The following is a 22,399-nucleotide window of genomic DNA, read 5'->3' on the forward strand; positions in this document are numbered from 1 at the left end:
GTTTAATTACACCATTCCATATTTACACGAAGGTTCTAAATATCTATACATCCGATGTGCCGGTAGGGGTGTATCGGGCAGTATCGGTACTTTATTTTATTTTATTTTATTTTTGAATCCGGTTTAGGGGGGCGGTTTAAGGTTCCTCTGCTCCCTGAACTGGTCAAAATCCCGACATATATTTTCTGTAGGGGCGTATTGGGGGTGCTTCCGATACGATTTTTGAACCTTGATTTACACCACAAACAAATGCAATGTAATGTAGAAATAAAAGGTTTAAAAATACGCTGAAATATTTGTATTTGCACTCTTTTCAAAGTGAGTTTTATTTATTTATTGGCTACCAGCAATTTCACATTTGTTATGGTGCATGCTAAATTGCTAACCTCCAGCCATTTCACATTTTTCTTAACCTAAATTTCCTTTCATTGTTCGATGGTGTCTTTTCTAATGTTTTTTACCTGTGGTTGATCCATTGATTCGTCATCTGAGCAAGAAAGCAGGCTTTTTTTCCCCAGCTCAGACCCAGCAAATTGAAAATAAAATCATTGGCTTGGTCAAAACATGTCGACCTGCACGGTTGAGACTGGTTATTGGTGAGCCATTTCAAATGGTTGACGGTCAGTTAAGATTATTAAATTTTATTTATTTATATTTAAATAATATTTGCCCTCAGAAAATAAATTTTTATGGCTTTTAATTAATAAACTCCCGATAAAAGATAATGTAAGGTTAAGTTTGGGAATATTTAAAAATACATATTTATTTGAATAAACACTTATTTTTCGGCTGAGATTACATTAATAAACACTTATTTGCGTTTAAGAAATAAGCCAGAATAAATGCTTATTTAAGAAGCCCAAAATTTGAATTTATTTTTAAGTGTTTATTTCCTTTTTGACTTATCTTGGTCAGTCATGTCATTTTGAAAATACCTGTACCATATTACTCTATTCCTGTTTGAAATAAATGCTTTTTCACCAAATATTCAAGAGTGCTTATTAGAATAAGCACTTAATTGTCCCGAACTCCACCTAATTAGAAGAGGCTTAATTGTGATTTTGAGTGTCAAATCTGTGGAAATCGAGAGGAGGGCCACATAGTTGTTTCTTGCTAGATGGCCTCGGTCCCTAGTGGAAGACCATATCCCTGGACCGAAAATGGACCATTAGAATGGTGGAAAGATATCATAGCAACAAAACGTGGCAAACAGCTATGCTTTTATCATGTTGGTACCTTTGAACGAATAGAATGCTGCCTTGAAAATCTTCACAGGCTATAATATAACTGGATTTGTTACATAGGTGGCTCGTTATAAACAGCATGGTGAGCAGAAGATCCGGATTCTCTCTTTTTTATTGTGAAATGAAGAATCTTGTAGCAGCTAAAAGTGTTGCGGGATTTGTCACTTGGTTTGGTGCTTCCACTAGTTGAAGGTATTATTACTGGTCACATAGCATCCAGTCAAAACAGTGAGAAAATGGAAATATCTCTCGTACATATATGTTAAATTTAGTTCCTAATGTACGTTTCATACTTTGTACATATTTTGTGCGGTTCAAATTGAGTCAGGTTGGGCTTGAATCGGACTTGGGCTACCCAAAGCCTCAACACAAGCCCAACCCAAATTTAGATCATGCAAGAGACCCCGAGTCTTCTAACCCAGGCCCATCCCGCAACTCGAAAACTCAGGCCCAACCCGTGTAGGGGAGACGAGAACAGCGCTCCCAGCCTCTAGAAATCGAGATTTGAAAAGGGATCAGATCGCTTCGTTTGGGCGTCGTGGTGTGTAAGGGTTAGGTTTACCGATGACCGATGAGAATTGGACCGTGTCTCCTTTCTTTCCATTTCTTTTCCTTGTAGAAAATCTGAACCATTTGATGAATGAACACAACACAGGCAGGTGCTGATCAGATTGTCGTATATGCGGTGCACATATGGTTTTGTGGGCCCAATAAATTGGACGTCCGAGATTTATGTTTATCTTCCTCGGTGCATTTGTCGGTTAGGAATATATGCGTCCCTATCCATCAGCGAAAGCCTTTTGGCGTCTGGGTGAGAAGAAAAACAAGAAAAAAAAAAAGAAAACCAAAGAGCAGAGAAAAAAGATTTACATATTTTTAGTGAACAACAGTGAGAGCCTGTCTAAAATCTAAATGGGGTTTGCCGTTTAATCGAGAACATAACAAAGAGAAACTTTCTTTTGTTAGCTGCAGCTTCAGAAGTAGTTTTGGAAACTTCTTCATTCTTTCACATTTCTCTTCATTTTCTTTACAAATCTTTCAAGTGGATATCTGCTAATCCTTAAAGTCGAACGGGTTCGAGTCAAAATCGACGGACATGAAGGTTTTAGTTCTGTAGCAAGCAGTTCTTGCCTTGGCTACAAGAATGACTATTCCTCTTGGGTCTTCTTTGTCTTGGGTTTCTCCATCTCTTTCTCCTCCTTATTCCAAAGGATATTTGAAGGTATTCCTCAACTTCTTTCATGGTTTTGTTTATCAAATTATCTCAACTTCTGTTTATACTTTATACTTTTTTTTTAATCATATTAGGGTACAGTCTATCAATGATGTTTTCGTTAGGGTTCTTACCGATATGTGCAATCGGAGATTGTGTGGTGCTGGAATCCATGATATACGTTATTCTGACTTCTTTGAGTTTGTCGTGGTTGTCTGTTAATGGTTTAAATACCAAGAACTATGGTTGGCTATCGCTAATCGAAGCCTGCAATCTGCTTCCTAAGGAAGTATGCTTTATCGAGTCTCTATACAGAGGTGGATGATAAGAGTTTTAGTTCCATAAGTGCTCATATTGCCTTTCCTTGTCTGGTTTTCTCTTGCCTACTTGCAGTTCCTGTCTCTAGATATTCCTTTTTATAGGTTGAATCATTTCAGGTTGGTCTTGATAGTCCTTTTATTAGAAACACATAAGGAATGTGTTATAGGTATCTTTTTCTTCTGTTTTCCTTTTCGACTAAGGAAATTATTCGTGCACACAAGCCTGCTTTGGTAGCATAAAGGAAAAGTTACTCGCAATATATTCCAATAGTGAACCAGTTATTGTCTGCGTCTATAGAAGTTAAGAAATCATGGTATCTGTTCCTCATTTTTCAAGATAGTTTTTGGATTTGTTCTTGACCTGTAACATATGTAACATCTTTTGGTGGCTACCTTCTTTGGTTGTTGATTACTGGATAAACAGAACCAGTATGTATAGGAGGGTGACATATTTGGTGGCACAAAAGGTTCCACATACAAGAACCAATTTTTGGTTGTTGTATCAATTTTTTGTGCTAAGTACCTCGTCATTAGGTTTGCTTCCAAGTGGCTGATGACTCAGAGGCCGAAGTGAACTTTTGTTGGATGAGGACCTGGATGCCGAGCTGACCAGGCCGAGCTGGGGGCAGATTAGGTGCCGAGTTAATTGGGCCGAGCTGGGCAGGTTAGGTGCCGAACTAATTGGGTCGAGCTAGGCAGATTAGGTGACGAGCTGACTGGGCCGAGCTAGGCAGGTTAGGTGACGAGCTGACCAGAGTGCCGAGCTGCCAATTTGTTACCGAGCTGACTAGAGTGCCGAGCTGCCTGGTGGCGAGCTGGATTGATTGTTGAGATTCATAGTTTAGAGATCTGCAAGGAATCAATGTCAGAGGACCCGGGGTGGCTAACCCGGCGAGGTCGCTCCGATGCTTAAGTCAGTACTTTCATAGTAGACTGCGAGCTAAAAATCACAAAGTATGAGAGATAGAATATGCTTACTTGCCCCCCCCCCCTCCCATGTCATTGGGGTTGGTGCCTTTATATAGGCATTGTTTGGCGTGGGCTTCATGCACCATATCCGAGATTTTCGAGAAGTCGTCTAAGTGGTCCGAGATTCCTTGAGGCAACCGCCATGCACGTTGACCACCCTCCGGATCGTTCGGCACGTGGGCCAACTTCCAAGGATCGTGGGAGTGTTAGGATATGCATGCCGAATTTGTCGCCGAGCATGTCTCGCAGGTCGCCAGGTTGGTGCTTGTGCTAGGCCGCCAGGTCGCGCCTGTGCCAGGCTGCCAGGTCGCGCCTGTGCCAGGCTGCTAGTTCGCGCCAGGGCCAGGTCGTGCCAGGGCCAGGCCGCCAGGTGGGACACCATCAACTTGGCTAAGGCAAGTTGTTGCCAAAGTGGTTCCGGGTGTCACCTAGTTGTTCCAAGATGCCATGTGTCACAATATCATTGGAAGGCCAAATCCGCCCTCATCATGTTTCTCATTTTTCAAGATAGTTTTTGGATTTGTTCTTGACCTGTAACATATGTAACATCTTTTGGTGGCTACCTTCTTTGGTTGTTGATTACTGGATAAACAGAACCAGTATGTATAGGAGGGTGACATATTTGGTGGCACAAAAGGGTTCCACATGCTTTCTTATCTACTTCTTATTAATGGGGAAATTTTATTCTGCCATTTGGCCAGGTCAAGCTCTTCTATAGATTCAAATGTTGAGGCTTTCAATGTTGTAGCAATCTATGTGGAAAACATCCATTTGGTAATCGGATATGGGGCTGATATTGAATGGGAGGTGATGACATGCCCAATTGCGTGACTTCTTTAGGCCTTCATCTGAGGAACATGCTGGTTTAGCCATGTTATCTCTACACATGGCTGAAATATATGATAAGTTATTTACACAAGAAGCTTGAGGCCCTGAACAACCTGTTTAGAGAACTTCTGTCCATATAGGTATTCTGAATAATATTTCAATCACAGATGGTAATTTCTATACACATTCGGAAACACAAAGTTTCTGTATTGCAAGTTAGTCAATAGTCATAATATTTTGCAGTATAGCTGTCAAAACAGAAAGGCCTTAACTCTAGTAGTTCTGTAGGCAATTCTATTTTCTTAACACCAAGAAGCAGGACAAATTTTTCTTGTTGACCTACCCAAAAAGAGGACCTGATGTCTTACATCAACTACCAACTTTACCCTTTTACCTGATTGGCAGCTTGGAGAAAAACCTTCTTAAACTGGGTTATCAATATGGTGATTAAAATTAACATTTCGTCCTCTCTTGAACTCATTTTGGGTTTAATAGATACATTTATCATCAATAATAAACATCCTAACTACAATATGAGTGAAAGTATACAGAACTATAGTCCAATTGTAGTGAAAGGTACAGGTATGGTGAATACACTACTTACAATAAATAGAGGAGCTTCTTTTTTTTTTTTTTTTGGTGGGTGGAGATAGTGGTTATGTCTATAGATTGCAGAAAGCATGATAGTGAAAAGAAATGGGCCAGGAAAAAGACCTTGTCATAAGACCATGGGTCAGCAGCTCATATTTGCATCCCACATGCCATATATAGCCCATATGCTAGGCCCATTCCAGCAGTGATGGCCAGCTCAAGTGGGGCCCATACAGGTTCTCTCACTCAAAGATTTGAGACTCATGCAGCTTCTTCAATCAACATTTTGATTTGACATCATATCAAATAAGGATTAAGAAGATATTTTAGATTATTTCTTTCCTTGTTTAGTTACACTTGGTGAAGAAGATAATTATATTGTACATCTCAAAAAGGATTGAGTGCTCATCTATATATACCATTGTAAGTTTTGTAACGAGTGTTTTGAAATGATGAATAAATGAATTTTGAATTGCTCCTGCAAGTTGATGGTTTGGTGCTGACTTCAAGCGTATGAAGATACTACTCCTTCATCTTTAGGTGTCAACTCCTAGAGGAACCTAATTGTGCTGATTCCATTAGGACCTATCTATTGTTTTTTTTTTTTTTTGTTTTGTCTGTTATTAGCTCATTGCTGAATATTATTCTATTAAATCTCTGCCTCAAGATTCCTGGTCTGTTTATTCTTTTTATTGTTCTACACTTTTACAATGTGGATCATATCTCTCACTTCCCTTTGCATTTTCTCTTCTCTGTTACAAAATTCCTGCAATCCCCTTTAAAATAGTACCGCATCCATTCTCACTGCCATCTATATTTCTACAAACTTGTAATCACTGTGGGAGCTCATTTCCACCCTACTTCAATTCTGCGTCACTTGTTTAATCAATTTCCAATCACTTACAGATCTGTCTGACCTACTTTCCAGTCTCTCTCAGTTCTTCATCTTCAATCATCTAAAGCACCTTTACCTATTGGATGGTACAAGTGAGGGATTTTGGGTGGGTTTGCTGTATCAAAGCATGCTCTGGAAGAGAATAGAATACAAAACATTTTGGTCTTATATTCAAAAGTAAAGAGAAAAAAACTGTTCTTATTATTACTTCAGAACGAAAAGACATTGGAGAGATATTTATCAACTAAGAGCAATAAAAGAAAAGCATATTGTGCAAGTAAAAAAAGGATTATATTCATTATTGCAGAGTAAGGATAAAAAAGAAAGGATAAAGAGGCAGAAAATTGTCTTTGTTTTGTCAATGCCTTTTTTTATTTAATTTAATTTATTTTTTTTACTTTTACACATGCAGATGCACATCTTGTAAGCTACACCAAATTCCCAGGAGTGATCCATTGTTCAAAATTACGAACTTACTATTCTTCTACTTCCTTCCTGTCTCTAATGATAAAAATTAAAAACTTTTTGGACCTTTATAACCAATAGAAGAGACCTGTATTCTGCCAAAAGTTTTTTTAAGGAGTTCCTTGTATTGTGTGTGTGTGTTTTTTTAAGTTTTTAATTTTTTATTTTGATAATTATCCTTGTGTTGTGGTTCTGCTTAATCAAAATAGTTCTGGGGGTGTTCTTCTATTTTTTGTTCCATGCATGTCATTTTGTGTGACTGCTGAATTGTTGGTCTTTCCCTCTTTCCATGGGCCCGCATTTTCTTTTCATCTATTAATAATATTGCTTTTAATCTTGTTACTGATCAATAAGAATTGTACAAACATAACACACTATTTATGAAGTGATGATTATATTATAACCTTCTTACTGTCTTCACTAATTTCTCCAATCATCTTTGAATCTTGAATCAGAAATTTGCTAGGTGGCAAAACTATTTTTAGACTTGACAAGCATAGGGGGCGTTCTACAACATGAATTGGTTTTTTTGTTGCTGGTTCTAAAAACAAATCAAAACCACGTGGTTTGGAAACAGATTGTTTCTCAAAATAAGAACACAAAAAACATGTTCTCAGTTGTGTGTTTGTTTTCTGTTTTCAAAACTAAAACCAAAAACATGTTCTTGAATCTGGTTTCAAAAACATATTTTTTTTTATCAGTTATTCTAATTATTCTACTTCATGTTCCATGAAACATATGATTTCTATACTAAAAAGATTGTTTTTGTTTTAAAAACCTATATTTTGTTTGTTCCAAAAAATGTATTGTTTTTGAAACAAAACCTACTTGTTTTTTCTTTTGAAAACAAAAACAGAGTTCAAGAACATGTTTTTGTTTTTTGCTGATGTGGCGATTCCAAAAGCAAAATGAAACAAAAACATTCATGTTGTAGAATGTCCCCATAATAAACCCTCTGTAAACTTGGGACTGTATTTGCACATATGACATTTAAACGGGTTTACTTGACCATAGTAGACCTTCTTTGTTGATGAACCTTGGTTTGAATTTTCATTTTGCTTTGCATGTGGCTTGTGTCTGGATACTTTGGCTAGAGCTTACTGGAGAAAAATGATTATTTAGAATTGGAAAACAAGAAGGTACATCTTGAACGAGGGCTTGCAACTCCTAAACTTAGAATTAAAAGCTCCACCTATGTTGGTGGAACTTCTAATTCCAATGGTTTTTAAAGTTGTCTAGTATCAATACCATTCTGGTGAATCAAAGAACAAAATTTTCATATATGCTTCACTAGAAATTTAATTCCCATGGCAGGTCCAATCCATAGTACCTATTACCTAAAGGCCAAAGATGGCTTTAGTTATGTAATAAAGCCACGACTTGAAATTTAATTCTCTCTCTCTCTCACACACACACACACAACTTCAAAGTTATTATTATAGTTATGTAATGAAGGTGAGGGTGGGCCATTGCCTCACTAGGTATTGAGAAGGAGGTGATGTAGAATCGGGATAGGGTTTCTACAAATTTCAAACTAGTGGTGAGATTTGTTAGGTGAAGGGGCTTTAGGTGATTGAAGATGAAGAATATGGATGGGAAAGCAAGTAGACAGCTGGATGCCCATCAAAGAATGAGCAAAACTCAGAAGAGAGAGAACTCTTGCTGTTAGGATCAATGTTTTAAAATGTGGAGGCGTGACATGAGGCGTTCCACTACCTAGCGGCGTGAGGGATAGTTCAGAATTTAAGAGGCGTAAGCCTCCTGAACACAAGGAGGCGTAAGCCTCCTTAAGAGGAGGGGGGTCAAGAGGAAGAAGGAAGAGGAAGGGGAGGAGGAAGAGGAGGAAGGGGGATCTCATTTTTTCTTTATTTTTAATAAAAATGTTTTATATTAAGAAGAATAAAGATGCACAACACTAGTTGAAAGGCGCACCTCCAGGTGTATGCCTCCCACGTCTTTTAAAACACTGGTTAGAAGAAGTAATGGGGGAGAAAGAGATAGGAAAATAGAGAATAATTCCTGGTAACAACCAGGACTCTAACTCTTAACACAACTCTAATAACACTTTTGTAATCCTACTAAAATTGACAAGGCACCTACAACTAGAAAATAAATTTAAAAACCAAAAAATAGCAGAAAATAAATTCTGCAAACAGCTTGGCTGATGGTTTAGCTAAACAAGGAATTCAGAGGCAATCTATGTTCTGGGCTGTTTTGCAAAATGTGGGATAGTTTCTTTTGGGCTTCATGCTTTAGCCCACAACTTTTCATTGTAATTGCCTTTTAATGTAATGAATTAAATTTTGTGTTGCTGATAAAAAAAAAATATTCTATCACCCAAGTTGGTATATCTGATTCTCCTTTACAGCTTCAGGCCCTTGGGGCCCTTGATCATTTGATTGGAGAGGCAAAGATCTTGGTGTCCAAATTGAACTGCCGGATCAAGTTGGTATCTAGATCAGCAAATTGCCTTGCTGATGCTTTAGCTAGAGAAGGTGATATAAGAGAGGATTTTATTTGGGGGCCCTGGGCCCTGTTTTTAATTTTAACATAGTGTAAATGTAGAAATTCTTTGAGGCAGTCTAATGCAGTTTTTGTTCTGGATCTCCTTATCAATCTCATTGTAGTGAGTTCTTTTTTTTATCATGTCTATGTGCCTACATGTGAACATCAACTGTAGTATACCTTTTTTTTTTCCCTCTAGAAAGATAAGCTTTATGGGTTCTCCCTATATAACCTTTCTACATGTATCTTGTTCTTGTGTTTGATTTGTCTCTTATGGGCCTATTGTTATTTGTTGCCATTTGATTAAGTATCAAGTATTGCACAAATACGCATGTATTATGTTCACATGTGTGTGTTTCCACATGTGAACATCAACTGTATACCTTTTCTCTAGAGAGATAAGCTTTATGGGTTCCCCCTAAATAATCTTTCTACATGTATTATGTTCTTGTGTATGATTTCTCTCTTATGGGCCTATTGTTATTTGTTGCCATTTGATTAAGTATCAAGTATTGCGCAAATGCAGTTATTAAATATTCCTTCCAAGGGCTTTCCTTAAAGAAAACCTTATCTTATTTCCTCATTGCTAACTCTCATGCTTTACTGTCCAGCTAAATCTATTGCGAGGATGCTTTGATGGCGGCGAGCGATGTGATTTGCAGCAGCTGAGTAGTTTTAAGGGTATTTTCATAGTCTCTTAGTAGATACTGAGATTTAAAATCCTGGTTTGGGCAGTTGATGCAACCTGGCTGAAAATTCACACGTATGTAAGATATATAGACTTAGTCTAGTACAATTTGTTGTAAATTGTAATTTGAGACCTTTGGTTTACTATACCAGTAGTCCAGCACCAAGTTCATTTCTGCTATTCAAACAAGATAGAGTAGGCTTGACAGGCTTGACCGCACTTATACCACCTTGGATGTTCAATTCCAATAATCCCTTCTATTTTGAACTTATACCACAATGACACGATGCCATTTGTGGCAGTGACGGCATCTTATGACTACATTGGAGCTGACTATGATCTTGCTCAGGCCCTGCAAGCCTCCAAACATTCTACAAGTTAATAAGTTGGGTTGCTAATGTGGCATTGCTAACACTTCAGGGGTTGGATCTGATAAAATCCAATCAAAAGACACCTCAGTTGTTGGTAATACTGGGTTTTGTAGTCTGTTGTACATGTCTTGCTTGTAGCAGAACAGAAGGCCTTTTGTTCTAGTTCATATACTTATATCTTAGGGCCAGAGTAGGGCTGTCAATGGATTTGGTGCTAATCCACATTACTAATGCTCAGTTCTTTATGTTCTTGTAGCCAAACCAAGCCAACTCATGTGTTTATCATGGAAGAAAAACGATGTATCATGGAAGGGAAATGAAAACTTCTCACGGAGGCAATTAATTCTATTTGCTACTTCAGAAGGTCAGTCGTCAGATGTTGAATTCAAGTCATATGCTTCTCAGCAAGAAAACCAGCATCAATCTGAAGTGAACTTTGGTGAAGGCACTTCCTATCTCCACTTTGAGGGAACCAGGGGAAAACCTGGTCTTATCTCGTTTTATGGTTACAGAAAACAGGAGGAAATACTTGTATCAAGACTGAGAAATGATAAACAGAACCTTCTGGTGTTTGTTGGTCCAGTTGTTCTTGTAGCTTCTTTCATTCTACCATCACTTTATTTGCGCAGGATACTTTCTGCTATATTTGAGGACTCCCTATTAACAGGTAAATATACTCGTACAGAATAATTTATATTGACAAATAAGTCTGAATGTAATAGGTTTAGGTCATTTTTGTTACACAAAGATCAGATAACCTTTGGCAGATGTATTGACTAAACAAGTTGCGAACAGAGATCAGATTCTCTAGTAATCCCTCCCCCCCTCCGCCAATATAACAATGGGTAAGGTAGCAGAGGCTATCTAGGGATGCTAGGGGTGCTTGATACATTTTCCTTTTACACATTTCATTCTTTTACCACTAATCAATATAAGTGGAAAGTTACCAATAAAAAAAAAATAAAATGTTTATGCAAAAAGTTAATTGTCAGAACAAAAAAACTGGGGGAATCTATCATCTGTAAGTGAAATGTCAGGACACATGCAACCCATGGATGGTTTTCATCTGAAAGATCCTAACTGAATGGAGGACCAAGCCAAGGGGCCCTTATTGTTCTTTTAACATTTGAAAGAATGTGAGAAGTGGGGTGTTTATAGTTGTTGTGTTGAGTTGATTCTGAATAAGAAGGTATTGTAGGTGCAATCTATTTGATGATGGGTAAAATGCCCTTTTATGGTGACAAAAGAAGGAATAGCCAATATCTTTTACATTTTTAACCTTTTTTTTTCTTTTATTATTGTTCTTACCAAAAGTGTGAATTTGCAGATTTCCTCATATTGTTCTTCACAGAAGTTCTCTTCTACTGTGGGGTTGCTTTCTTCCTTCTACTAATAGACCGTATGCACAGACCTGCTAAGATAGTTTCTCCCAAGAGTAGTCAATGGCAGAAGACCCATCTGGGGCAGCGGATCTCTTCTGTTGCTGCCTTAGTACTTAGCTTGATAATTCCTATGGTGACAATGGGCTTTGTCTGGCCATGGACAGGGCCTGCAGCTTCAGCTACTCTTGCACCATATTTGGTTGGGATTGTCGTGCAGTTTGCATTTGAGCAGTATGCCAGATATTTGAAATCACCTTCACGGCCTGTCATTCCTGTTATCTTTCAGGTAAAGACTTCCATGATTTGATCAACTTTTGTCAACACTAGCAATATGTTCTATCTTGTTTATGAACTCCCTCCCTCTTTTTTCACAATATCTGATGTTTTGAATAATTGTTTCATTTGCTAATAGTACTTCTATGAATTGTGTCAACTTTGCAATCATTTACACAGTTGGGCAGTTCACATGGAAATGCCGTCATTATCATCATTGTTGTCTTGATCACATAAATGATTTTCTTTGCTTCTACCTTATTTAAGACCATGTTGTCCCTAAAGTTCTGCTTTGTTCTGATGCTTAGTGAACCCAACTGTTGATTTCTCTCTCTCTCTCTCTCTCATATGAGTGTAGCATGTTTTCTTTTCTTAATTTTTAGAGTTCTTTGATTTCGTGAGTTACACTACAATCTCTTTTTCTTCAAGTGCTTATTGATCTTCTGTAGAGACACTTCATTGGTTTATCCTGTTGGTTAGTAAACTCTGCACTAATCCATCTCATCATTTTTGTCCTGACTAGATTCATTTTTAGATACTACCTGTGTTTTGATGACTTGTTGTAGCTAGCTAACACAAATATTATCAGCCAAAGGTCAAGGTCATCACTTCATTATTGAATAGGATATGATGCTCGACTGTTCTTAATGGATTATGATGATTATAACAATAATAATGCATGTTTGATATTATCAGTGTTGGATTTTTTTGGTTTTAGGGTACCGCTTCTCAAACCTTTCTTGACTTGGGCAAACATAACTTGTCTACCACATTTGCTTAGGGTTTTGTGGTTGGTATTATCATTGTTTATTTACCAGTTTTAATTTGTAAATGTTTTTCTTGAGGTGACATATTTATATGCTTGTTGTGAACTAATACCAAGCAATAACATTTTTTATATTGATTAGTAAATTTGGATTCTTGGACACAGCAACATTTTGGGTTTTCCAAGTTCTCCATATTTCATCCCCTCTGCATGAATTAAGGCAATGTTAGAGTTGTATTATGTATGCCTTTTCCCTATATCGTGATTCCAAAGGAGAGTGCTTATTTTGAAACTTTCAGGTTTATAGATTACACCAGTTAAATAGAGCAGCACAGTTGGTGACAGCTCTGTCCTTCACTGTCAGAGGAGCTGAAACAACTTCACATAACTTGGCTATAAGCAACTCTTTGGGAACATTGATGAATGTTCTTCAATTCCTCGGTGTTATCTGCATCTGGTCACTCTCAAGCTTCATTATGAGGTTCCTCCCTTCAGCTGCCATACCTGAGTGATAAGTATCTCTCAAAAATGTTTGTAGCAACATCCTTGTATTCTACAGAGAAGATCTGTGTTTATTTTCGTTTTACTTGAGGTGCTTTAGAATGGGAATTAGACTGTTGGACCCAGCTGCTGATAAAGATGGCATTGCTAGAGAGAGAGAGACCAAGGACAGAGAACAGAGCTAACTGCCTGCTGTAGTTTCTTAGTTCAAGTAGGAATGAGAGTTGTGATCTTGTGGTTGCAGGGAAGAACATCAACCAATTTAGTGAAGAGCAATTTCATTTTCTGGTGCATTGCTGCATTAGATCACCGAAGTTGAGAATAATTGAGTCCAAGAATGCTCCAACATCCTAAGATGGATGCATAACCTGCATGAAGAAGATGAATTGCTTTAATTGGGCAAATTTGTTTCTATTGCATATTTTCTTATGTAACTCAAAACTGGGGGTGAATCTGGTGATTACCATCTTACGGTTGAGGTGTACTTGTTATGCCTCTTTAGTAATCGTCAAAGCAAATGGACAAATTACTTGGGATTTTTTTGATCAAGATTATTGAGAATTCATTTGAATCAGTTGATTCTGTACATTGCATATCTGATTATTTACTTTCTTTTGTTGATGTTTTGATGAATCGATGGTTATTACTTGTTACTTTAGTGTTTCTCTACGGCAATGATCGGTGACATGCGAGAACTTTCGACTTCAAAATTTGGACTTTTGATTTGATTATGAGCAATATAAATTCAAATAATATAAGTTATTACCATTTGAGAGCAACCTCTTTTTTTGGTCAATAGTCCATCGCACATGCATTTATTTTCAGTTTTCTTGTGTTTTTAGTCCAAGCCTTTGTTTGGCTGACCACCAGGTCTGAGAATTTGTCCTCCGATTTTTAGAACATTGGTCATTCCTTGGTTCATTCAGGTTAACCATGTAAGTCTTTAATTTCTCATTTGGTTGGATTGATTCAAGATTATTGGTCGAATGTTTTGTTGAACATTTTTATCGAGTGATTTTTGACTCAAACAACTTACTGAGGGTGCTTTTTTTTTTTTCCTTTTTTTCGGAGCATTTTTAATGGTACCTAAATGTCTTAAACATGAACAAACAATTATGCATTGGGGTATGTTCATAATGTACGGTGATACCAAATAATCAAACAAAATTTTTTCTTACATTTTGGACTTTTGATAATAACTGCTTTAAGGGGGTGTTCGACATAGGGATGCAACTTGGGCGGGTCCGACTGACCCAATCCAAAATTTTACATGGGCTGGGTTTGTATTTTTGGTCCTTGAAGCCGAGTTTGGGTTTAAGACTTTTGGACTTTTTTATTTGACTGGGTCTGGACCTGCCCTTAGGTAATTAAAACCTAGTCCGATCTTATCTTAATCCATACCCAACCCAATTATACATTTTTAGGAATACTATATGAGAGCCCTCAATTTTTTATTTCAAAAAAAAAAAAACCCAAAAACAGCTGGTTGGTAAAATTTTAATCTTACTTGCACCTGGGTTGGGAGGTTATGGTCTTTTGGGTTGGGGGATGAGTTACCCCCGTTGTATAACCCTTCAAATAAACCACTTCGTTATCGAATACCCCTAATCAAATTCTTTATTATCCGGAAACCCAAGTCTTGGAGTTTCAGGGTACATTTGGGTAATAGTAATATTATTTATCAAGCAAACTGATTTGGGTACCATCCCATTTTTGTTATTGGGAAGCCCATGCTCACACTGTTCCAACAGCCTTGTAACATTACATTGAGAATATCTTCTCACCAAATAAAGCACACAAATACAGAAATATTTTCAATGTAAGGCATGTAAGGCTGTAAAGGTTATTCGAACAGGCTTTATCCCTTCAATGGTATAGATTTGCCTCCGGTTTTTTATCAGAGAGTGGATGGTATGTTCTGAAGCATTATAAACATGATGGAGACTTATGCCACAAGTAGGGGTGTTTACGGGTTGGGTTAGATTGGTTTGAGTCATTTTTTTCAATCGACTCGATTCAGTTGGTTTATTCATTGATTAAACCAAAACCGATTGACCCTGAAGCAATCGGTTTGGGTAGGTTTGTCGGTTTAGTTGATTTTGTATATATTTTAAACTAAAATATCTATTTATATTTAAGTTTATTTCTTTTTAGTTTTTATACAAAACCAAAATATATATTTAAATCAATTAATTTTTTATGTAAAACTAATTTTTTTATTAATATATATTTAAATTTATACAAAACTTAATTAAATATTGTACCATTATATTATATTTGTATTGGTTTTATGTTTATAGTTTTTATCATAAATAACCAATTTTTTTAAAGTTCAAACAAAACACAAATAAAATATATCAATATTTAACATATAAGGTAGGGACTAATTAATAATTACTTAAAAATATAGGACCGGTCAGTTTTCATACATGAATCCTTCTTCCTACTGTGGAGTCTTTGTTGCTGTTGAAAAGACAATGGGCATTTGTTTTGCTGGAAATACGTACGGATTCATGTCCATTTATTTCTACTTCAGAAGTTGTTCGTTTGTACATAATTTTCTATTTTTTTTAATTTTTTGTTTTTTTTTTGAATTTGAAAATCCAGATTCCTTGGTGACAAATTTGATCGACATTGGAACCATTTGGAGAGATCAATCCTACGATACAAAGCTTTAGAAATCTCTCAGTTTATAGTATTTGGAATTTTCCACCCTCAACGATATTTAGCACTGAGTTAAGTTTGACCGAGGAATACCAGGGAGTTAATGATAACTGTTTTTCACCGGCGACTGTTATTGATCGGCATAACACCGGTTATTTATTTTAGTACCCATTTAAAAAAGGGTAAAATGGGTATTTTAAAAAAATTATGTACCGGTTAACGTTTTCCGTTTGGATAAATGACGGAAGAGAGATTTTAGTTAAATTTTTTAAAAATTTAAAAGAGGTTTTTATTAAAATAAAACTACAGAGAGGATGAACAAAATTACAAGTACCTATCGGAAAATTTCCCTAAAATTTTAAGAGAGGAGAATGAATAAAAGCACAGTCGCACTCAGACTCAGTAGACTTGAGGTTGGTCTGGCATGAAAATCGCCGGACATCCCACTTTAAGCTATCTCCCATTTTTTCACAGGCATCGTCAAACATGGCCGAGATGCCCTTCAATTTCTCCTCAACCTTTGTCCGGTTTGTCGTCAAATACCCTAACTACCTCCTCTCTCACCAAAAGAGTCGTTGGAAGTCTCATTTCCATCAATCCAAAAACAGCTTTCCAAGCTTATTTAGAGACTTGTGTCTCTCTGTTGAAGAACTTTTCCAATCAAGGCCTGGCCAGAGAAGGGAGAATCCTTCATGCGCATCTGCTCAAAATGGGTGTCTCATCAAATAGATATATAGCCATCAAGCTCTTAATCATGTACTTGAATTGCAAGAAAACTCTTGACGTTGATAGAATCTTAAAAGAACTTGGAGAGTTTGATATTGTGGCATGGAACTGCATGATTTCGGCTCATATTGAGAACGGAAATTTGGAAGGAGCTCGTCGTTTGTTTGATGAAATGCCCAAAAGAAATGAAGTCTCCTGGACAGCGTTGATTGCAGGTTTCATGAAATTTGGAAGAGTGGATGATTCAATGTGGTATTTTGAGAGGAATCCATTCCAGAATGTGGTATCCTGGACTGCTGCAATTAGCGGGTTTGTTCAAAACGGCTTAAATTTTGATGCCTTAAAACTTTTTCAGGAAATGCTTGAAAGTGGAATCCTGCCAAATGAGGTGACTTTCACATCTCTCGTTAGAGCTTGTACAAGCTTAGGTGATACAGGATTAGGCAGGAGTGTTTTTGGACTGATTGTCAAAACTGGCTTTGAACACAATATATCGGTTTGTAACTCCTTAATCACGTTGCACCTTAGGATGGGTGAGGTTGATTTGGCAAGGATGGTTTTTGATCAGATGGAGGAGAGAGATGTTGTTTCTTGGACTGCAAGCATCGACTTGTACATTAAGACAGGCGACTTGATGGAAGCTCGTCGGATCTTTGATGAGATGCCCGAGAGAAATGAAGTTTCTTGGAGTATGATGATTGCAAGATATAATCAGAGTGGTGAGGCAGAAGAAGCATCGAAACTCTTTAAACGAATGGTTCATAATGGGTTTAAACCAAATATCTCTTGTCTCTCCAGCATTCTTAGTGCATTGGCCAGCCTTGAGGCTTTGCTACCAGGGAAAAGCATTCATGGACATGCCATAAAAGTTGGGATTGAGAAGGATGTTTTCATTGGGAGCACTCTAATTGACATGTATTGCAAATGCGGACAGACTTTAGATGGACGCCAAGCCTTTGACTCAATTTCTGATAGAAATTTAGTTTCTTGGAATTCAATGGTTGCCGGTTATAGCCTGAATGGCCAATTAGAAGAGGCAAAGGAGTTGTTTGAGCAGATACCCAAGAGGAACATTGTCTCTTGGAACACAATTGTTGCAGGGTATGTTCAAAATGAACACTGTGAACATGTATTGGAGGTCTTCAATGAGATGCTTTTATCTGGAGAAATTCCCAACCAATCAACCTTCTCAAGTGTCCTACGAGCTTGTGCAAGTTTGGCCTCGATAGAGAAAGGCAGGAACCTCCATGGGAAGATCATTAAACTCGGGATTCAGCAGGATGTGTTTGTGGGGACTGCACTTACTGACATGTATGCTAAATCTGGAGACATTGTGAGCTCTAAGAGCGTCTTCAATAGGATGCCTGAAAAGAATGAGATCTCTTGGGCTGCAATGATTCAAGGGCTTGCAGATAATGGTTTTGCAGAGGATTCTCTTATCCTGTTTGAGGAAATGAAAAGATCAGCACGTGTTGCTCCTACAGAGCTTGTCTTTTTAGCTGTTCTTTTTGCTTGTGCCCATTGTGGGTTGGTTGACAAAGGGTTTCAGTACTTCGAGTCAATGGAGAGGATTTATGGTATAAAGCCAAGGGGTAGACACTACACTTGCATGGTGGATATGCTGGCTCGATCAGGGCGCCTTAGTGAGGCTGAGAAGTTCATTGAAGCAATGCCTTTTCAGCCTGAAGCTAATGCATGGGCAGCTCTATTAAGTGGATGTAGTATTTATAAGAATGAGGATATGGCGGAAAGGACTGCTAGGAAGCTTTGGGAATTGATGGAGGAAAACTCTGCTGGTTACATCTTGCTTTCAAATATCTATGCATCAGTTGGGAGATGGAATGATGTTTCAAAAGTAAGGAAGTTGATGAGAGAGAAGGGATTAAAGAAGATTGGGGGGTGTAGTTGGGTTGAGGTTAGAAATCAAGTCCATTCTTTCTATTGTGAGGATGGATGCCACACACAATCAGCTGAGATTTATGGTATTTTAGAACTTTTGATGTCTGAAATGATGGTTTTCCAGAACTTGCAGAGTTAATGATCTGAGTAGTGGTTTTGAAGTTGTTACTTGAGAATAATTTCAAACATTGTTGCGGGTTGTAGATTAAAAAAGACCATTACTCAATGTTGGTCCTAGCTATTTAGGATCTTGGGAGGGGTAGGCTGGATGCGGTCCTAGCTTTTTTTTTTCCTCGCACAAAATGGCTTCCCTCAGAATTGAACCCATGTTCTGATGCTTACCCAGTCTGAGATTTTCCCATTACACCAAGTAATGGCCCCTCATTGTTGCGAGTTGTAAATATCACCGATGAACTATGGAAATTCCTGGAAGTCTGGCAGTTATCATTTGTTAAATTTACAGTCACTTGATGCTTTAGGCAATGCAGCATTGGAGCTCTTAGAGACGGTTCTTTTTGGGAATTCTAAGGAAATCCAAGTGAAAGTGATGCTTATGGTCTTTCCTGTTGAAGAGGTTTCTTTTGTTACATTCTGCTTGTATCTAGAAGCTAGCATACACAAGTTGATAAAAGAATAATATTCTTCTTGGAAGAGATACTCAGTATAAACAGTAGGAAGAAGGATGACTCAGTTACAGTAAACAATCTTATTTACTTAAAGATGCCCGACTTTATTTTTGAAGTTCTATTTGTAATTTTGTATTATAACAGAATCATATTATACTAGCAAATTGAATCTTTATTCAGTCATGTGTATCTTACTCTACCTCTAGCTTTTCTTCCTAACTTCATTTACTGTTTCAAATTCAAGTTGAACTGTGGATTTAAACAAGAATTCTTAATTACATGTGGTTTCCAAATGCCCCATGAAGAAAGTCTTGTAATGCCTTTCTTTGTAATGGGGTAGCCGAGGCTACCCAATCCTTTTCTTCTGTTAATAAAATCTATCCTTGGTACTGATAAAAAAATGCTCCATGAAGAAAGATTTCTACTTCTGAATGCTTGTATATGTGTGCTTTTTTGGGTAATCTGTTTGTGTCAAACGTGTATAAATTTGGACTTCCATGCAATATGAAATCTTTGCAATACCATGCATATATGACACTGAAACTTTCAGGCAGCCTCACATCAATGTAACCACCAATATCTTTTGCAAAACCCGATTGATATTTTTTCCATTTTGTTGATTCATTGGCAGTAAACGTGCTTCTCCATTAGTTTGTTTTATACAAATATGCTTATGTTAAGCATAGTATCATTATCACATCCCATACCTTTGAAAAGCCTTGGAAGATATATACACGAGTAGAAGGATATCTTTGATGTGATCTTTTGGTTCCTGTAGTCTAATGAAAAAAAAAAAAAGCTTTGAATAACCTGCACTAAGAAAACAAAAATTTCTGGTCAAGCTTATATTGTATAAAAAATCAATATTGGTCCCAGCTGCTATCTGGATAACAATATATTATTTTAGCTAATTATTCTGCATTGCATTAATGAAAACAATCAATATTTAAATAACAAATTCACGGGCATTCGCTACTTAACAAATATTAATTTTAAAAATCTTTTCCTAGCTAGCCAGTTTGATATAAATAGAGCTTCCTAGTTTTGCTTAAAGAATATTAACTCTCACAAATCTATCCACGTCTCAAGCCAACAAGAAGATTGGTCTAAGTTCTTGGTCCGGCAACATAAACAGTCTGAACAAAAACTGGTCTGGTCTTATTTCCATCACAATGATCACATATAAGTTTTTCTCGTCTTCATATTTATGCTCGAAGCAAATCATATTCATAGCTCGTTTAAGTGGTAAGTCCTCCCGCCTTACAAATTACAATAGCCTGCTACTCGTTCCTTTTCGTCCTTTTCTACATTATTGACTATACCAGACGTTAGATTATTGGTCATCGATCCCTTGTCTCATTCCATAAATCGACATATATCGGGTCCATCTGTTCTGCATTGAACCAGATTAAACTAAAAAGAAGTTGGTCCACTACTGACCGACAAATCGGCTTTTAAAAGAAAAGGAACAGAAGCTGGAGACTATGAGAGAGAGAGAGAGAGTAGCTAGTGAAGGCCTTTTCTCATGTTGGAGAGTTATTTTTTTGTTGGCTTAAGAAGGGTTTCTCAACGTCACTGATGAGAGGTAATTTGGTCCTTCAATGATATCACGACACGTGGTATTGTAGAAAAGTAGAGTAACATCTCGACACCATGTAAGCAGACCCCAAGAGCACTTTAGACACTTCACAATTACCCTGACGACCTCAGCACCACTCCAGTAGGCCAAAATGTGAACAACTAGGCAAGATCTCAGGTTGGCGTAAGAAGCAACCTGCTTCCATTGATCTGACTTGACTCCGGTTAACGACCTGCTTGACGTGTTGAGTGACCTTTCCCTTAAGCGGGCTATTGCCTTCAAATTCCTTGGGATCACGATGCTATGTTGGAAGATCCGATTATCACCTCGCTCGCTTTGACGGGATTGGATAAACGTTGCTTGCTTACGTGGAGTTCACCTCCAGGCGTGAAACCACCTCCGAACTAGACGGCCCAAAGATCTTAGACGCGTTTCATGAGGTTCATAACAGCTCGCCTATATAAAGTCCTCACCTCTAACTCCACAAAGTACGCATGATTTAGCTTTCGCAATTCTCTAGCTCTCTTGCTTCCTTGCAAACAATTACTAGCTCGCTAACTTAAGTATTGTAGTGCCCTCCCTGGGTCAAGCTACCTGGACACTTTGATGATCACTTTCTTGCAACTCAACCAAATGACCTACTCAGTTAGATGTTTAAACTATTTGCCAACAGGAAACACCAAATCGCACATCATCAATGACCAATAATGGTATAAGAGTTTGTTGCACCAATATTGATCCAAAACCCACTTTTCTCCATTCTCAAATGCTCAACTTTTCCTTTTACCGAACAACATCATCATCATCATCCTCATCGTCATCATCAACAACAACCATAATCAATACTAGTATATAAACATAGAGAAATAAATAAAGAACGCACAATGGTTAATTAATCCATATTTGATAATTATATATAGTTGGAACCCACCAATACAGACTCTGTCCCAGTTCATAGAGACGCGTACATTGTGGATGTCCATCGTAATAACATGGCTAGAACTAGAAGTTCAGGATATGTGAGCTCGGTGGGACTGTTTCATGGCTTGATGATATGGGTCAGCCAGTGGTCCGTACTTGGGCACTGCAGCCTCTAGGATTGCAATTTGCAACTTTGCAAGTAAGCTCTTTTGCGGTTGTCAACTTGAATACTATACTCGTAATTATATATATTGAAGGCTGCCCACAATCTCTCTCTCTCTCTCTCTCTCTTCTAGACTTGGATATATTTGCAATATAAAAATTGTTATAGAAGGAGTGAATTGTATTCTTTATATTTATTTACCCTGTAGAAATAAGATGAGCATGTACCGGAAAGCTTGAGAATAGGGGATTGAGTGGATATCTGATGTGGTTTCCGGTGCCTTTTGAGTCATATATACCGACTACAATTGCATCGCAGATCAGAAGACTTCCCCTTCTGCAAAAGGTCCCAACAATGGCAAGTTGTAATTAAAATCTTTAACTTTAAGATATAATAAGAAATTATCATATTTCGGTCCCTTGCCTTTCCACCTTTTAATTTGTTACTTGAATATTAATTGTCCTCAGCCAATTAAGGCTTTTGTGAATAAATTTATATAACAGAAAGTCAAAGAAGGGTTGTCTCAAGGTTTTGACCTCATCAACATATTCTTGTGGAGCGAAGTTAAAAAGAAAAACAAAGAGTGCAAATGAAAAAAAAAAAAAAATTGTTGTTTGGCATTTTTTGTATATTCTGCGTTTATGGAAGATCTCTTCAAAATTCATTGCTTTCAATTCAACTGTGAGAAGAAGCTAGTATATACAGAGATTCCTGATTTGATTTCTGCTGCTTAATCCTAATTACCCAATTCTTCAAAAGGCCGTGCTTTTATTTTAATCAAACCTGGATATTGCTAGATCGGAACTTTTT

At 37.4% G+C, this 22,399-nt stretch overlaps 1 protein-coding gene and 1 pseudogene across 4 annotated transcripts; both read left to right on the forward strand.

Annotated features, from left to right (window-relative positions):
- The first annotated feature begins 1,881 nt into the window (after positions 1-1,881).
- LOC104591436 (uncharacterized) lies at positions 1,882-13,585 on the forward strand. Of its 3 annotated transcripts, none has more exons than XM_010250257.3 (5): positions 1,882-2,466; positions 9,642-9,711; positions 10,346-10,756; positions 11,417-11,757; positions 12,810-13,585. In XM_010250257.3, the coding sequence occupies exons 1-5, from the start codon at positions 2,389-2,391 to the stop codon at positions 13,020-13,022; spliced, it is 1,113 nt and encodes a 370-aa protein (XP_010248559.1). In that variant the 5' UTR covers positions 1,882-2,388; the 3' UTR covers positions 13,023-13,585. The 3 variants fall into 3 exon arrangements, with proteins under 3 accessions (XP_010248559.1, XP_010248560.1, XP_010248561.1); XM_010250258.3 differs by having other exon boundaries at positions 2,176-2,466; positions 9,642-9,793; XM_010250259.3 differs by lacking the exon at positions 1,882-2,466 and having other exon boundaries at positions 9,681-9,797.
- Positions 13,586-15,989: 2,404 nt separating this feature from the next.
- LOC104591435 (pentatricopeptide repeat-containing protein At2g13600 pseudogene) lies at positions 15,990-19,087 on the forward strand (annotated as a pseudogene). Its single transcript, XR_016085998.1, has one exon. The product of XR_016085998.1 is annotated as a pentatricopeptide repeat-containing protein At2g13600 pseudogene (transcript).
- Positions 19,088-22,399: the final 3,312 nt, after the last annotated feature.

This window comes from Nelumbo nucifera, chromosome 4 (genome assembly GCF_055504915.1).
Source record: "Nelumbo nucifera cultivar China Antique chromosome 4, China Antique-T2T, whole genome shotgun sequence".
Classification (NCBI taxonomy): Eukaryota; Viridiplantae; Streptophyta; class Magnoliopsida; order Proteales; family Nelumbonaceae; genus Nelumbo; species Nelumbo nucifera.